This window comes from Anas acuta, chromosome 9 (genome assembly GCF_963932015.1).
Source record: "Anas acuta chromosome 9, bAnaAcu1.1, whole genome shotgun sequence".
NCBI lineage: Eukaryota > Metazoa > Chordata > Aves > Anseriformes > Anatidae > Anas > Anas acuta.
In genome coordinates, this window is record NC_088987.1 from 176,216 (window position 1) to 195,816 (window position 19,601).

Consider the following 19,601-nt stretch of genomic DNA (forward strand, 5'->3'; position numbering starts at 1 on the left):
AAAACTGCCTTAGACAGGGCAATTCCAAAAGTCTCAACAGACTATTTGATTCTTGCTATTATTACACCCTAGTTAGTACAGTAATTAATAATGAAGCATGCTTTCATATATAATTACTTGCATCCTTCTAGACATTTTCTTTACAGAATCAATACCAATAAAATCTGTGGTCACATTTATCTACCATACAATTGTGGCAACACTTATGATCACTTAAAAATACGTCCCCCTCTTTTTCCTCTACAGCTTCCCTTCCCTACCCTCTTCCCTGCCTCGTATTTCCTGTTCAAAACACTGTATGTAACACCAGGTAGGTCTTATCCCACAAAGCTATCTACCTGGGCAAAAACCACCATCCAGACAGAACTCCAATCTCTTCAAAAGCAAAGTATGATCACATATTACAAGACAAAGAGTTCTCACTGCTTTCAAATTCTTACTATGTGAATTCTTCAAACAACAAGAAGAAAAATATTTTTGAGAAGAAATTAAGTTGCTTTTCTGAAAGGTAAGCTACAATGATATGCATAGGCATAACGAAAAATTACAGTACCTGAAAATATCTTCAGACATGTTTGGTATGTCTTATATTGCCTAGATTTAAAATTATTAGCGAATCTGTAAATATACAAGTTGGAATAAAAATAATCTCAACAATGGAAAAACCACCCCTGGGTGGTATATATGCAAGCTTATTTTGGGAAAAGTCTTTTACTTCACTGCTTTTCCTGGAACTAGCCCAAACTGTTACTGATTCTCTTTTACCATTCTCAAGTGAATTCCTGTACTGAAAAGTCCAGTAACACTTTTTTGTATGTAGCTGATAACTCTTTGTCAATGAAGGTTTGAATGAGCCCAGCCAAGTCAAAGGAAGGTCTTGTGCCAACTGCTGTGTGCAACGTAACAGTACAACAACATTCTACAAATCTCTGTTCCATAGGATATAATTGTACGCCACATTTTTGTGCTACTTACTTGGCTTTATTATTGACTGCTCTGTTATATTTGAATTCTGAATTTACATTAGAATATTATGAGGAACATAACAGAGTTTGAGTTAAAATAGAAGAACTTGCAGTTTAAGCTCAGACTAGGTTGTCCAATATGAATACCAATTTCAGTTCAACGACACATCTAATAAATAAGTAATGCCTTAACAGCTCTTTTCAGCCTGTGTTTTGGGAGGCCTTAGAACTTCTGGACTGATTCCGAGGGGTCCAAGGATAACTAACATCTTCAGAAAGCTTAAATTCCCTAGGCAGGGTTTGCTATTCCCACTGGAAGATTTCTAAGGTTCTGCAAACAAACAAAAAATTTAAGAAGAAACATTCTACCACCATATGGTAAAGGAGATTGGATATAACATAGCAGATCAAAAGTAGTCATCCTTATAGCAGACTGATTTAAGGTGCCCTTGAATTCAGTTCTCTTGGGAGAAACAAATTTGTTTTGTAATATGAAATAAGTCTTTTCATTAAACAGTTGTTACACAACTTTCTAGCTCAAATTAAAGTGAATAAAAATGTAGAGCTAAGTTCCAAACCTGGAGTATTTGGTCACAGTCGCACTGCAGTCCATGGAATTATGAAGACTTATTTCACATCTTGATTAGTCCTATGTAATTCCCTTTTTCCAGTTAGATGAAACATGAAACAATTATTTTATTGGTCTTATTTATTTTTAAATTAATAATGGTATTCTAGCAAATCAGGTTTTCTGGCATTGTGTGAGACCTTTCTGTTACATACTAAGTTCTGGGTACATACTAGGCAAGGATTATTTTGTGGGCAAGACAATTTGCAAGTCATGGAAGCCAAAACATGCAAGCATAAATTGTTTCTGACACACGTGTTGAACCGATTGTAACAACTTTTATGATTTTAGGGTCAAAAGTGTCTCAATGCAATTCAGGATCTTTTTCTCTACGCTGTTTACGGGCAGTCCAGAGACTAATTCATACGAGCTGGCCAGTGCCTGGTGTCCTTTACACAACACCGTTTGATGAAAACCACGTCTATAGAAGTGAAAAAAATACAAGAAAAAATAAAGAACCCAGACATATTACAATTTTGACTTAGTCACGATATTGTGAGGAAAAAAAGACTAGGCTCCCCTCCTCTTCTCTCTCTCTTTCTGCCAACAAAGAACTGCTTGTTTCACTTATTTCCCAGAAACAGCATTAGCCTTCCAACAAGGTCAGCAAAAAATGCTGCTTTTCAGTTCTAGTGCATTTTGTTCCAAAAATCTGCGAAGTATTAAACCAAAAAGTTGTACTAAGCAGTTGTACTTTCTTTATGGACCCAGTACATATAGAGTCCATTATTCAGATTTCTGGGCAGAAAATAGCTATGCAGAAATTTCTCACAGTTTGAATCGTTATGTTCATTTCTATGATATGCACATGTAACTACTTTTTCCTGTCTTCAATGTGTCAAGATTAAAAAAATAAAATAAAATAAATGCAGGTGCAGCATCAAAGCTATGATTTAGCAGGAAATTATTTCGAAGTTTACAGATTGACTCTGTAGGAACTTAGGTACTTCCTTTTAAATAACCTAATTAAAAACAACAAATAACAGTGGGGAATGCTTGACTGAGGAAGGACAGCATTGATGTTAACGACCAATTATTGATAACCTTTATTATTTAAAATATGTATTAAATATTTTTTTTTTGCTTTCAATTGTTTCATGAAATCTTTAGCTTTTACATTCCATCTAGTTTTCAACTGTGAAAATGACTAGTCTTTCACTAGCACGTTTAGATTATTACTAACCCTGAAGGGAAATGCTTACAACAACTGGAACCTCTTGATGTTGAAATTAAAAATTGCTAGATTTTTAAAAAAATACCAACATTTCTTAAACACATCAACTTTTAACATTTTAGATTTACTAGACAGTTGGCTGCTGGTGTAAAGGTCTTTATCAGTGTAATAGGCAGGAAAGGTTTATCTCACAGGGGCAAATGGGTTCTGGGACAGGAATCAGCAGGGTTCATTTGGAGAACTTTAAACCAGCTTCGAAGATGGATAGGGTTGTAGCTGGGCTTGCACCAGTGGGGCAGTGCTGTAGCACTGAGGGAGACCATGAGGTCTTAGGACCATGCGGTCCCTAGGGTGAAATCATCGTGCTCAGCTTACTCCCTGAAGTGCCTGTACACCAATGCATGCAGTATGGGGAATAGGCAAAAGGAGTTAGAAATCCATGTTCAGTCAGGAAATTATGATCTTGTGGCAATTACAGAGGTGGCAATTACATGGTGGGACAGCTCACATGACTGTCATAGATGGATATGTCCTGCTCAGGAAAGACAGGCCAGCAAGGCAAGGTGGTGGAGTTGCTCTTTATATGAGTGCTTACTTGTATTGAGTACTGTCCAGGGCCAGATGAGGAGTGAGCTGAGATTCTGTGGGTGAGAATTAAGGGACAGGCTGGTGTGGGTGATACTGTTGTGGGTGTCTATTATTACAGACCACGAGATCAGGATGAGGAAGTTGACGAGGCCTTCTACAGGCAGCTGATAGCAGCCTTATGATTACAGATCCTGATTACAGATCCTTGGGGATTTCAACTATTCTGACATTTGCTGGAAGGCCTACTCAGCCATCCATCTGCAGTCCAGGAGGTTCCTCCAGTGCATTGATGAAAAATTCCTGATGCAAATGGTGGATGTGCCAATTAGGAGAGGAGCGCCGCTGGATCTTGTCCTCACTAACAAGGAAGGCCTGGCTGAAGCAGTGAAGGTTGATGGCAACCTTGGTTACAGTGACCATGAGATGGTGGAGTTTGGGATCTCATGTGGCAGAAACAGAATACAAACCAGAATCACAACCCTGGAATTCATTAGGGCGAAGTTTGGCCTTTTCAACCAACTGCTAGGGGAAATCTCATGGGACAAGGTACTCAATATATTCATCGACAACTAGATGAGGGAATAGAGTGTACTGTTAGCAAGTCTGCTAATGATACTAAACTGGGAGGAGTGGCTGACATAGTGGAAGGCTGTGCTGCCATCCAGTGAGACCTAGACAAGCTGGAGAGTTGGTCAGGGAAAAATTGAATGAAATATAACAAGGGCAAGTATAGAGTCGTGCACCTGGGCAAGAACAACTCCAGGCACCAGTATAAATTGGGAACTGGCCTGTTGGAGAGCAGCATAGGAGAAAAGGACCTGGGGGTCCTGGTGGACAGCCAGATGACCATGAGGCAGCACTGTGCCCTTGTAGCCAAGAAGGCCATTGGCATCCTGGGGTGTATCAGAAGGCCTGTGGTTAGTAGGTCAAGAGAGGTTCTCCTCCCCTTCTGCTCTGCCCTGGCGAGACCACATCTGGAATATTGTGTCCAGTTCTGGGCCCCTCTCAGTTCAAGAAGGACAGGGAACTGCTTGAGAGAGTCCAGCACAGAGCCACAAGGTTAATTAAGGGGGTGGAGCATCTCCGTTATGAGGAAAGGCTGAAGGAGCTGGGTCTCTAGCTTGGAGGAGACTGAGAGGTGGCCTTATTAATGTCTATGAATATGTAAAGGTGAGTGTGATGATGGAGCCAGGCTCTTCTTGGTGACATCTAATGATAGGCCAAGGGGCGGTGAGTACAAGCTGGAACACAGGAGGTTCCACTTAAATATGAGAAGAAACTTTTTCCACAGTGAGGGTGACAAAACACTGGAACAGACTGCCCAGGGGGGTTGTGGAGTCTCCTTCTCTGGAGACATTCAAAACCCACCTAGAGGCTTTCCTGTGTGACCTGATCTAGGTGTTCCTGCTCCAGCAGACGGATTGGACTAGATGATCTTTCAAGGTCCCTTCCAATCCCTAACATTCTGTGATTCTGTGTGTCATACACACATCTGAATTTAATTTACCTGATATCGAAGTTAATTTCTGTTAATCTCTATAGCTGCTAGCCTCTGTCTTCAAAACACATGCAAATTCTCAAATTGAAATCAGTTGTTGGTTTTAATGATAAATAACAACAAAGAAAAGTCTTTCCTAGAGCTGTGATGTAAAACTGATATTCCCACAGAATGTACTAGTCCCCTACAACAATTCCAGCTCTCCTGTAAGAACTATTTTATTAACCAGAAGCAGGTGCCAAAATTATTCACATTGACCATAACTGGGTTGTGTCAGCTTCTTTCAGGATGTCCAGTAATTAAAAATGACCTGAAACAGGAAGCCTTTCCACCATGTAGGTGGTGTGTGGGTATGGGCTACAGAGGGGGAAAATGTGTTCCTGTCAATGTTACCTACTTGTTGCCACACTTCCAGCCAATGCAAACCATGTATTGCAAAATCTAGACCATTTAATGTATGATAGTTGTCACTAAAACACATACTGACTGTTTTTAAACACCTTAGGGGTTTCCTATCTCCAGATCACTTTGACACAGTAACCAGAACTGTATTTTATCATCTTCAAACAATAGTAGCTACACCTCTTTTATCCTGGCAGGATATGGAAACCTTGCTTCATGTGTTTATTGCTCTTAAACAGGTATACTGCATTGTTTTATTGGTTGGATTTCCTGGCTGACTCAAAAAAAAAAAGGAAAGCAGATGCAAAGTGCCATAAAACCTGTTTGTCCAGACCCAGTTCAATTACCTAGAGCAATACAGCTGAAAGCTAAACTTTTTAGATTTGTGGATGAATTTCTAGAACAGAAACAGTTGTCAGTGTGTAAGAGATTCTCCACATTAAACTCTATTGTGTAATACATAATGGCTTTCACATTACAGAACCAGTGTATTTAATAGTTAAAAGTATCCTGCTCATATCACTTGGATCATATCTACTGGTGGAATTTCATCACAGAATCACAGAATGGCTGAGGTTGAAATGGACTTCTGGATCACCTGGTCCAACCTCCCTTCTGGATCCCTGGTCCAACTATGTAGAGTTGATTGACAGAGTAAGCTTCTAAGGCAAGAAGCTTTCTCTTCTTCAGTAGGAAGAAAAAAAAATCAAACAATTCTCCATTTGGAGTTTAACTCAGTAAGTTAGTATGGTTCATCTCTTAGAATCAATGCATACGTTCACCATGAACAGAATAACATTGGGCCTTCCATTGTCTTATGCCTGAAAAACCTGACCTACTAAATGGAGATAATATTACCAGCTCCTACCACAGATGTGCCACGATGTTTTATTTTTCTTACAGTCTATATTTACACATTATATAATCAGGTGAAAGTGCAGGTATCAAGAGCAGACAAAAGTATATATAGCAACCTTCTCCCTCTGCCAGAAATCACTGTCTATTATTATGTACATATTACACATTCTAAAACTCTACCATCTAGTATTGATTATTCAGCACTCGTTTTATTTATGTTGCCAGGCTCCAGTCTAATGAAAGCTAAGAACTGCACCAGGAACCTCAAATCTGTCACAAAGGTTTTCAAGACCTGACTGCATGAAGTCTTGAGGAGCTTGGTGTGACCTCAAAGCTGACTGCTTTGAGCACAAGGTTCAGTTACAGACCTCTCAAGGCCCCTTCCCACCTGAATTGTTCTGTGATGGCTAAGGTTTTTAAGTAACGAGGTTTTTGAAGTAACTCACACCTATAAATTCAAGTCAATTGATACAGAAAACTATAAGCTTTTTGTTTTGTTTTGTTTGTTTTCAGAATAACTTGCAAACTGTAAAATTTAAAAAGCATTTAAATGAAGATCAGGCTGTTCTCACCAACCAGGCAAAACTACAATGACAAAAGAAATCTCTTTAAAACAGTCTGAAGGCATCAGGATGAAAATAAAAATGTTTCTGAGTGTTGCATAATGTAGAATAGAGAAAAACTACAAAACAATCAGAATTTAATTAAAAATAATTGCAAAAGACAAACTTTTATAAGGATCTAATTTTTTCCCTTAAATTTTGCTACACAAAAACAAACAACCAAACCAAACCAAACCAAACAAACACACACACACAAAACACATACTGCCATCTCTTTTCAGTGACTTTCCAGTGACTGCCATTAATGCAGACTAGCTTCCTTAGCTTGGACTTAGGCATTTACAGAGAACAGTTTAGTCCCTTAAGTGAGGCAGTAGTTTGATCATTAAACTGGGTGCACTGCAGCTGCTCTCTGCCTCCTTTCATTTACAGGAAGCCCATGGAGCTTAGTCTCCTAATTCAGGGATCTACATCTGGTGCCAAAAACGAGGCTGCACAAATACATCTCCTTCCACACAGGGTCTGATTCTAAAACACTGACGGAGCTGACTGGTAGTAGGTACATAATAGTTTATCAATCAGTTGGAAAAGGCCATGTTTTAGACTGGGCAGACAACATATCCACGTGCAGATTCAGAACTGAAGTAAATAGCATTTATGAAGCACTCATGAAGAAATAAAAAATGCAGTGCTTCTGGTTGTCTTCAGTCAGAGGCTGATCATTTTCCATTTGGCATTCCAACAAAAAAATAGTTAAAAGACTGCTGTTAATTTTGCCCTTTCCTTAGAAAAACAACAAAGGTAAAATATTTAAAAAGGTTAGACCGAACAAGTCTGAGTGTTTGCTAACCTGCAACAATATGCTTTCAGTATCAGAGACAAATTTCCCTTTCCATTCAAGAAACTTCACTGAATTTTGTGGTCTTTTGTAAGTAAACACAGAAACTCACCTACCATGTATTATTAGTTTTATGTAAACTTAACGTGATGCATCAAAGAAAGAAATGCCTTCAGATGCCTTTGTTATACAACATTTAAAAAGCAATGCTTTAAATGTTGGTGAGAAAACAAACACTGCTAATGTTATAAGAAAGCCATTATGTGTAGCTCAAAACAGAAATAATAGATCTGCAGTAAGAAGGTAGAAAAGTACAGCAGATTTTTTAAGGTATGTCTACCAATTTGAGTGAATTCTCACTACAGGTTTCTCTCTGTCTCAAGCATAAGCATATTACAATGTGGTATCACTTAGCCACGCTGTGCTTTTGACAGAATGTTTATAAGTGCCTTTGTACACTTCCCAGCAAGTATTGCTGAAAGGAGTTTATAAACCAAAGCAACAAGCTGTACAGAACACAAAGTATTTTCCATCTCTTTATAAGAAGAATACCAAGGAAAGCACGTGTTAGTAATTGAAAGTGCAGACCAGCATGCAGACCTGGAATACTTAGATCCTTTTCTTGTAGGTGGCACATCTTCAAAAGAAAACTTTTTAAATTCCTACAGTACCAAAAAATGTGAAGGCAAAAGACAGTTGCATAGACTTCAATTACTAAAAAGTTACAAATTATGTCCAGAAGAGTTTAACTTGTTATCCAGTTTCCATTTTTCCTCTGATGTCTGTAGGATGTTGGCACAATCACTTCTGGCTAGAGGTCTCACCACCAGACCAAAGAATTGCTGCTTAGTTCAGAGTCTGAGCAGACCCAAGAAAACAACTTCAGAAGTTAAACTTTTGTATCACAGAAGAGTAGAAAGGTATCTCCCCTCCTTTTGGCCAGGATAATTTCAAAACAGAGATGTTCTACTTTAACACCAGAAACTGCACTCATACATATTTTAAACAGTCACATGAATAATTGAGAAGCACTACATCCTGTACAGATATGTAAGTACTTATAAGTACACACAGAAATTACAAGATTGTGATGATGTATACGTAAGTGTTTATATATATATCCACAATTTCTAAATAAAATCTTTTGTTCTATTTAAAAAAAAAATAATGTTATACTTGGTATGTTCAAGCAGGTGGTGGACTGGAAAATCATGCACAGTGATGCTGAATTTAATAACAGGGTGCAGAAAGTGTTACTCTACTGCGTAACCAGTTTTTTGCTTCCAAAGAAGTGTCACAGCATTCCTTTAGAAAGCCAAAGGAACAAGGAAAAGCTCACCAAAACATGTTGATAAAATATTTTCTTGACTAAATAAATATGGACATTATGGAAATTTCTGTATCTTTGTAGTGGGCTAATGTTTAATTAATTCGGTTGCAGACCAGAACCACTATACTAAGCACCGTATAAATACCTAACAACAACAGTACTTTGTCTATAATGTGAAGGATACTGAATAAAATATTGTCTGTAGTTGATGTGACAGATTTTCAAGTCTGTGGAATTAACCCTGTTGGGCATCTGAAGTCCCTTCAAGAACAGACTCTTAATTAGGTATTGGCTTCTATTTCTAATCATTTGTATCCTGAGAAATACCCTCCTCCAAGCTTCAATATGCAAGTATTTCAGTACACAATTTGTCTTTGATTAACCTCACTTCACTTCCATTGATACATTGGGGGAAAAAGCTTGTTGAACAGCGTGCTAATTTACGGGACTTCCTCTGTTTCTTAATTATAGTGAACAGATGTCAATGTAAGCTGAGGAGATGGTATGAACAAACAAAAAAACACTGTCCTACTCTTACCTCTTGGCCATTTCAAAATTAGGATGGCCAGATCAACATAAAGCAGTTGTGGTTTGAAATAACGTGCAGACCAACTGTTAGTTTTGCCATGTAGTATGACAGCCTACAGTACACCCTAGCCTTTCATTCTTTACTTCGTTTTTTTATGATGACCACTCAGTATATGACCTGCTGCTATGTGCTGACTCACATAGCGTAACCAGCAATGCCTTTGTAGTGAATATAGACAAGCAGGACTGATGTTGAGAGAAAGTATGAACTAAAATGATCTGCTTCAGGGGACAACCTAGATATTTAGTATAAATTCAAGACATAAATAAAAATGCATTTTGTATTACTGCTATCGGTGACTATCATCAACCAAATGTTTTCTCAAGTTTTCTTGGTAAATGTGAAGACACAACCCCAATGAACTGCAAATGAGTAATCATGAAATTATGAGATCCACTTAACAAAATTAACTTGAACAAGAATCAGGTTTGTGGTTTTATGACTGCCTATTTGACCCAGTTTTGTGATCTTGAGCCTGTAAGCTGTCCTATCTCATTTTCTTGAGAGCTAGAGAAGTTAAAACTACTGGGCTTTGAGCTGCAGAAGCAAAAAATTACAGAAAAAATGTCATTCTTAATTATACACAAAAAAAGGCTTTCTTCCATTTACATTTTTTCTTTAATATTTTCAGAATTTTCATGGTTTTATTTTCACTAACGTTTATAACAGGCAACTTCAGATGAACATAAGTTGATGCTTAAAGTTAACCTTGAAGTGCTAAGCAGAAACACCAACAAAACCACACAACTTACAGAAGGTCTTCAGTTAATTCTTACTGCAAAATAAATTTCTAGCATTCTGCAAGTAGATTCCATTACAGAACCTAACTATGCAAAACAAACAACAAAAACAGCTACAACCTCTAACCTGAATAAACACAGGAAAGACTAGAGACAGATTTCTTAATGCAGGACTTCATGCAGTAAGCTTTGAAAATGATATAGTAGGCTTGTAGAGGCTTTATACCATCTCTGAATGAAAAAGCACAGGAAGAGTTTATTTTACTATATTCACTACTACATCAAAATTTTTTCACAGAAGCTCTAAAATAAAATGCATGAAATGTCAGAACTTCAAACACTTCAAGCAGTGCAAATTCACTTGCTGCCAATTCTGCAGAAGGAAAAAATAAGAAAGTAGAGAACATACTGTTTGGCTTGATAGCAGAATCAGAGCTATCCATTTTGGACCAAAAATTAATTTGGCAAACAAATTAGTAAAAGGTAGCCCTCCTTTCTTGTTTGAATTTCCACCACAGAAACGACATCCAGTACTCACCGAGATTTGGCTGAGACATTGCCATAGACCTTTGTGGTACAGGTGTGGAAGTAGCTGCGGGATGGTGGCTCATGTGATTCAGTGGTTGGTTCATTGTTTTTCGAGGATCTTGCCAAGTTGTAATTTTTTCTATGTGACTGAGAAAGTAAAGATAAAGCATAAGTTTAACACAAAATGCCCAAGTGTATTGCATACATGGTAATACATAATGCCATGAAAGTCCTATTCGTGTTTCTTATCCTGTATCTTTCTACCCTTATCTCACCCCAAACCATTTGAAATTATCTACCATCTTGTCATTTCTTTAGCCCTTGAACTTTTTTTTCTTTTGATCTTCTACCCTTTGCCATTCTAGTACTTCATATGCTACTCATGTATCAGTTACTTTTACTTGAACAAATGGGGATATCCATTGTGATTTTGAAAATCTGTAATAGACATTTATCTTCCAGACTATTTAATTATCCAAAAATTTTATTCCTGATCTAGCCATCTTTTTCTCATATACAAGGCCATTATTCATGAACCAATAGTTGGTCATTTTGCTGAGTACTGAAAACGTGTTTTGCTAGATCTGATTGCTTTATTCCTTACCAGCCCAGAAAAACTAGTCTGTCCTTACGTCTCCAAGAATATCTGAATATATTCTCATTGCCAAAAGGGGCAGATTATGTCCTATTGACTAATGTGTAACTGCTAATTTCTCTGTAAAGGCACTAACATTTTTTACTGAAAGATAGACAACGTGGGTCAACAATGCACCCACCACTCTAGTTACATAAAGCTTCATGTACCCATATTACACTGAAAAATATAGTGAGGTAATTAAAACCTGTCATTTCTACAATTTTTTTTTGCTAGAGAATAATTATTGTGAAGGGACTGTGTTTTCATTGAAGTGTATCAGTTTAGACAGTAACTTAACAGGACAAGGATTTTAAGTATCAGCATGTATTCGATTTGAAACAAGAGAAAGACAAATAAGAAAAAAAACAACAACAAAGGAATCACCTTAAAGCAATCACCAAATCACCAGTCTGGTATATACCTAGCGATGCTCTGTTTGCATGTGGTTCCATCTTGGCACATCCAGCCTTTTGCCCAACTGACTAACCAGGCAACAGATCACAAATTACTTTTTGTACTCAAATAGGTTTTCCTCTTTTTTTTTTTTTCTTCTAGAAAACTTTAAAAGAGGAAAGTCTTTTAGTAGAACATGTAAAAAAGGATAAAACTTTTAAATGCTCTGTGTATGGAAAACCATTCCAATCCACCTTTCATAAAAGCAATGTCTAACTTCATCTTTACCGAACTCTAACTCAAAACTTCGCATTGCTATTTTTACCTATGGTAGCACTGCCATTAACACTGTGACCACCTCAGAGCTTCAGACTCAGTTGGCCACCAGTATTTCACAAGCAAGTTTCCATCTACTGCCATGTTAACATATCCAAACTCTTTACAGTCAGTCTGCGGTATTACCAAATAATGTGAATTACAAGCAGGAAAAAAACGAAAAAATACAACCTCCCCTCAACCCAAGGCATTTTTTAAAGAACAGAAGAAAGCAACACGGTCTTTATTTAGTCTGTGGCCATTTCCTTTTCTTAATATTTTACATTTAATGAACAGTTACAAAATTGCAACCAAAGATCACACTTTCACTTCTCTGCTTGTCTAAACCCCAGCCCCTAAGCAGTTAAGTCTCTTCATTTCTTCATAGCTTCTGGAATATTTACTACTTGTTATCATTGTTATTATCATTGAAACCATTTCTTTTTTAATTTACAAGAATTCTTGTATCCCGCTCAATTAAATGATCTTTCATCCAGAATTATAAAATGTCATTCTGAACTAAAGATGCTGGTATACCAATAGACTGGACAATGTTTTCTGAAGTACTAATTGTGTATAAATGAGATGAAAGTTATATATTTTTTTTTAAGTTCCATTGTTTTGTTTCTCTGGCATTTTAATTCAAAAAAAAGAAGCTACACTTAATCAAAGCTATGAATTTTGGAATACCAACACAAATACCATAAACAAATATAATAGAAAAGATTATTCCCCAAATAGTGAAACATTTCTTTTAAGCATGAGCTTTAATGATTAAATAAATACTGCCTTTACATAGCTTGTATCAAAACAGACCTCTTACTCTCAAACATTTTTTACATGTAAACCCTGTTTAAATTAATGAAAAAAACATTCAAATTAAATCAGACTTTTTTTTTCTCCTGTAACATTCGTCTGTAGAAACTGAAAGTATAAATTCCTGTTAGGAAAATCTGAAGCACAAGTTAAAATATTTATTAAGCAATCAGTAACTTGTTTGAACATATTATTCACTCTAACTACAAATCTGAAACCTTTAACTACAACTGCCAATCACGTACAATGAGCAGTAACTGAAGTGCTCTTAAAAACACAACAGAATACCAAAATGGTCAGCTTTGAAATTCTGTTTTATCACCAAAGTTCCTTTCAGCTTTAACATCCTCCTATTTCATGGACATTAAAAGACAATAAAATATGATCACTCATTTTTTGATTTGGGGGAGAGCTATGAACACATGCAGTGTCATGCATGTGAACTTGTACTTACAATTCGAGGATCCTTTCATTTTAAGCATTTAGGAAAGGAGAACAAGACTACCCAGTAGCCCAAATATGACCCACGCTGACTTCAAAACATCCTTATCATTTTCCTGGACTACCTCCTGCTGAATAAATGGACAGTCACTTGCTCAGTGAAGAACTCCACACTGGAAGCTACACTTGTCTAGCCCTGAAGAGGCTCCAAGAAGTTCTGAAACACCATATTCAGGGATGCATCCAAGAGAAAGGGCCTTTATCTCCTGGGCAGAATGCAGCTGGGAAATCTGTTCAATGAACTCAGATGACCACAAAATTCATGCAACTGGAGTTAATGAACCACTAGAACATGCACTGTTTGCTCCAATGTTTCTTTCTTGCTACCTTATTTTCTGCACTTCATATTTAGTTACATGCAAGAATTGAAAGATGTTACTTATAACACAAAATACTTTATATATAAACATCTCAGTGCTGCTATTACTGTATAGAAAATGCAGCATAGAGAAAAGCAAAAAGTAATCTGCTGTTCTTTGTAAAATAGGTCAACGAATAGCAAAACCAGATATTGATCAAGAGATAGAAATCTTCACTTAGGCCTTGATCCTGAAAATGTGAAGTCAATAGAAATTTTGCCACAGATGATGATGGAAGGTGCACAGCCTCACAGCACAGCAGATATTTAGAAAAGAACATGATATCAGGAGTGCTTGGTTGCAGTTGGTAGTCAGTTATCATAACTACAATTTTTTTTGGTCTTGCATTTTTAATACGGGCTTGCTGGGTTCACTTTATTGAAATAATTAAAAAAAATGTATTTATTGAGTATCTTTAGAAAGTAAAAACAAGAACATACAGAGTTTTGTTGACAGAAGTCATTACAAATATTCTTCAGCAATACAGTTTACATAGTGCTGACAGTAAATATTATCATAAGCTCAGCAAAACGTTGCCCATATAGTGACTTTGAAAACAAAAAAATTATGAACAGTACCATGCTAATATACTCGAAATGCCACACAATCAAGCTATAGTTACTCTTTTATGAACACATTTGACCTAACACTGCATGTGGAAACACTTTGTTTCTGATCACCAAATTAGGATAAAATGAGCTTTAGTTCTGTAAAGGATTTTTTTTTCTATGTAGTACCATGAGCCAAGTCTCCATCCTTTCCTTTTTTCTTTTTTTTTTTTTTTAAATATTCCTACTCAAAATGTCCAGCCTATAAAGGTTTATAAGCTCTGCTATTTGCTTTCTCTGAAGTGTGTGTCTTTTCTTAGTTATAGGTATAGCAAGGCAGACAGAATTAAGGCAACACAAAAACATGGAGAAACACATCATTTAGCATCTATAAACAAGACAGTATTTTCTAATCCACTGTTTTCCTAGATTGTATATTTTCACTTTAAACAGAAGTTATCATAACCTGCAGATTTTATTTTTCATTTAAAGTAAAAATATAAATTCAAAAAGGTCTTAATAAATTCATGCAGCCTGTTCTGACAGGGAAATACTTACAAGAAAAGAGAAAAATGTCCAAATCACCATACAAAGCAACTGGTCATGAAATTGCAGTTCAAAACTAATACTGCTTTTGCTCAACACCTCTTTTCTCCTTTTTATAAAGAAAACGATCTGTACTGTAATCACACATGTAAGAAGCAGGGCAGCATCAGCCATTCGGCAATACTTCTTAACATAAAAAAGAACTGAAAAAAAGGTCAAAAACATAAGGATCATAGATCTATCTGCACAGATTTAACTGCATTAAAAACTAACAACATCACAGGAATTTTTCTGTGTAAACATGATAAGCTCTCAACAGCCATAGCTGGGATCCCCAAGTGGCTAACAACTTAAGAAAACAGAACCAGGAAACCAACAAAGCCCTAACTGAATGCACTGAGACTCTAAACTAAAAGGCTTGCTTACAGGCCAGAGCAGCCTTCTGCCCTGCCAAAATTTCCACTGTTTATGTAAACATTCTCCCTTTATTTCTACACAGGTATTGGAAAAGGTTACATTAAACCTTTGCAGAAATGGGTGCTGGCTCACTCCACTTCAAATTATTGGATTTATACTTTGATAACAGAATTTGGCCTAGTATGTTTTCGTTTATACAGGAGAATAAAATAAAATATTTTATTTTATTTTTACATTCTTACAGCCTCCTGGGTATTAGAACTGATAAAATTAAATTCAGAACCATCTCTTTTTCCTTAAAGGCCAGCAGGTAAAACACTGAACATTACAGATAGATTTCAAACACCAGCATGTAGAATGTTGCCCTAAAATTCAGGATCTTCACTGTTGAAATCCATCAACAGGCAGCCACCAGCCTAAGACCAGTAGATGACCCATGGCTCCCACTCACACGCCTACTATAAACATTCGGTAACTCTGCTATATGGAGCAGCCAGGCCAGATTCAGTCACACTGAGCAGCTGTAAACAGAACATCTAGCTCTGTACTGTCCACAGGACTCTTTTGCTTTTTTGAAAGTATGATGCTTTTTTGGCTAATAATTTCTTCTTTTCTCTTTTGCCAATTCTATTTTTGGTGGAACCTCATCCATTTAAGTGATTCTATACACAAAAACAAACAAACAACACTATGGAGAAAACAACTAAACATCCTTATCTGGGATTGTATCAATCCATCTGTTTCTTATTTTATTATTTCTAGAAATACTAATCCCATAAGTATTTTTTTCTTGGCATACATCACATAGCCTGTAACAATGAGACAGAAAACAAAGCTTCAGACAAAGGTAAATAATATATGCTAGAAATCTTGTCTTCATTGCTAAACTATACTAAATGGATGACAAGCCTTGGAAGACTACAGAACTTTTGCTTCTTCCAGAATCTGAGCTTTACACTGGTACTGATGAAAAATTAAGCATTTAACCTCCAGTATCACTGAGAATTAGGCACCAGTGAATTAAAACTCTGACCTAAGTATCCCCTAAGGCCTTGTCTGTATGATAGCTTTACCAGTTTTAACAATGGAATTATATTGTTATAAATCACTTTAAGCATTTCATTCTGGTGCAAGAGAATTAACCTATACAGAAAGATACTCTACTTGCACTCTGGTGAAACCTATAAAGAAAGACACTCTACTAAATCTGTCAACATTAATAAATACTATGAAAACATCTTTCTGTCATTCAGTCCTAATAGATATATTCTGTTGAAGAATCTGCCTTCACTTCCTTAAACAGCAACTATAGAAAAAATTCTTCTTCCTTATACTTTCAATTTTTGCACATTTGTCTGTGGATTATAATAAATTTTTAATTGATTAACGGTTTTCATAAAACAGCTCCAAAGTTATGTAAATTATATATTAAATTATATATTTCAATTTCTCTTGTAATTTTTATGAAAATACAAGATGGAACAATAACACATTTTTTGTTTTAAAATGTATATGAATAAAAAATGCTGATTGCATTCACATACATTTTCTTAAAAAGATATTCTTGTATCAAGTGCTCAACTAAAGATGAACCTGAAACTCAAGGTTGGAACAATTCTGAAAAAGATCAATTTTATGAGTGCCGCAATCCAATGCAATCTTCTGTTGCATGCCATTTTCTGTTCATCATCAATACATACTATCCAAACAGTCTAGGAGTTTGAGAAAGAATTGGTGAAATGGTTTCTTATTATAAATTGTGAAGATATATGTCTCCATTACCTGTGTATGAATCTAAAGAGGAAGAGCCCCAAACTCTAAGGATATCTTGGCTAACCAATAAAATTGAAGCTTTAGTATGAGATACAGAGAACTTCTAACCAGAAATGTAATGAACTTTAAAGGCTTGTTTTTATGGAATTTTGATTTGGGGAGCATTCAAGTAGCCCCAAAACACATGCTGAAATTCTCACTTTCAATTTTTTTTTCACAAGCAATCTTTGCTTTTCCTATCATTATAAATCCTACCGTCAGAGCAGACTATTTCTCAACAAGGTCTTTACTCATAATTAAGCAGAGTGGGAAAGAAGAGACATTCATTTTAACTTCTTTATGAATCACATGGAAGACTGATGGGGGTCTTTATTAGCAAAGTTTTGAAAATATAATTTTCAGGAATGCTTAGCTGAGAGTTAACACTTCCTACTGAAATCAGAGAAAGTAAAGTATTTACAACTTGAAAGAGATACCAACTATCTGTCAAGTATGACAGAGATATGACAAACACTGCCCCAAGTTGCCAAAACCATTTGCAACCACAAAGTCCTATGATGCACAAGCTTGGCAAGCTGTAAATTGCATCCTAATGGTGTCTCCTCATTAGGAAAAAGAAAAAAAAAAAAAAGCAATATTTCAGATTTAAGTAAATCCATATTTTACCAGGATTTTTTGATTCTGTTCTTCCTGTTGTACCTAAGGCTTTTTTTGGTAAATGTTTACTGTTTGGGTGTCTGCTTCTCACTCTGAAATGAGAATGTTCTTCAGAACTTGAGCTACTGCTGTGTATTGCATTTTTTAACTACTAGGTTGTAATACCAAATCTAGCATCTAATTCTACTAGGTATTATTATAATTATTATTCTACTAGATATTATCATTATTAACTGCTAGGTTCTAATATTTTATCTAACATCTAGTTCTACTTCATGACCGTATATTTTTCTAGTATTAGCAAATTCAGACCTAATAATCTAAAAAGGAGAATTGAAAAGAAAGAACTGATTTGAAATGTATTATTCCATAAGCGTGCTCTCACCTGAAATAACACAAACAGAGCTTAGCTAACACTGTAGTGCTTGTATAGAGTTCTTTATCAGGGCTTTGTCAAAGGGACTATGAGAGGGGATTTTTTGACTGAGTTACATCAAAGTAAAGCTGCTTCAGGGCAAGTGGGAAGTTGATGACTCATTAACATGAACAACCTGCATGTTCTGACTCATTAACTTCTCCAAGCAGGATGATAGCTCATACTGTGTTGGGGAACATCCAGACATACACTTCCAGCTACACCATCATTATTGAACATTGGGAAATCTGCTTACTTCACTCTACGCAGAACCAAATCATTGCCCAACTTCACTCTGTTGTCCTTTGTAAGCAAAAAAGAGGCAAAAAAGAAGTTTGCTCTCAAATAAGATTCCATCAGAAATGCTTTGTCACTGCATGATGTAGCAGACATACTTGAGCAGTTTTTGAATGGACAAATGGACAGTTCTTGAAATTTTAAAGGAATGACCTTGGGGCCACAGCATCCCAGTCTGTTCTGTGTTTGCTCACTGTACTGAAATGCAATTTCTGGCTATAGAACTACAGCCAGATCCAACCCACACAATATTTCAGCAACAAGTAGGATGACAGATCTAGCAGCAAAAGTGAAACTGTTTATCAGCTTTTGGTGCCTTAGAAGTTTGCTTTAAAGCACGCTTACAAAGAAAAAAGAAACTATTCACACAAACCAGACGTGCTCCTGGTAACTACAAGAAAAGCTTCCCATTTCTGCCCCACAGCTGACCTCACCCAGGCTCCAAAATTGTGTGACTGCTCTCCCTGGGAAGTCACTATTGTCTCTGGCCCCCTTTATGTGATCCTGGTAATTGCAACGACCAGTGCCAGGAGGCAGCTGACCCAGAACCCTGAGAGACCAAGACCCACAGCAGCAGCTGTGATCACATGTTCAGCATGACCCCAGTGCAGCAGAAATACAACTAACAAAGGAAAAATGATGTTCATTTTTGTTAATCTGGTGTAGGAACTTAACCCACACAGGTGCCAAGCATTCAGCCCTTCATATGACATGAGTGATCGAGCAGCGTTTCAGGTTATTGCCTGTCTGTAGTGTGCTTGGTGAGGCCAAACGTAACATCACCAACAGTTCTGCACCTAGCTCATGCCCATCCTCTGCTATCTCCTCAGCTCAGCTAGTACAATAGGTTGTTCAAAAATAAATACAAAGGAGATAAATGTAGGCTCAAGCAGTTGGATTTCCTTGCCTTTGAACATGCAAAATCCTCTCACCTATTTTTCAGCAACCATCTTTTATAATCTATTATCATGTGGTAAGGCAGAGATGAAATGAACCTGTATTATTACCATTTCTCTCATTTCCTCTACAACAGCAGCTGAGGTATGTCCAGGATACTTTGTGCTCTATGGATCTTTAGGCACCCCCTGCATAAATGGATAAATGGAGCTTACAATTACCCCACAACACAATGGGCAATTGCTAAGTGAAAGTGTGCTTGTATGTGCTCCTGAGTCCACAAAAACACATTTCTGTGGAGGAAAAAAAAAAAAAAAAAGAATCAAGAG

At 36.7% G+C, this 19,601-nt stretch overlaps 1 protein-coding gene across 1 annotated transcript in view; it reads right to left on the reverse strand.

The window, feature by feature from the left end:
* WWTR1 (WW domain containing transcription regulator 1) overlaps positions 1 to 19,601 on the reverse strand; it is a 66,680-nt gene that overhangs the window by 16,505 nt on the left and 30,574 nt on the right. Inside the window, exon 2 of the mRNA XM_068691953.1 lies at positions 10,712 to 10,848. Coding sequence (XP_068548054.1) covers positions 10,712 to 10,848 — 137 coding nt within the window. The remainder of the gene's footprint in view (positions 1 to 10,711; positions 10,849 to 19,601) is intronic.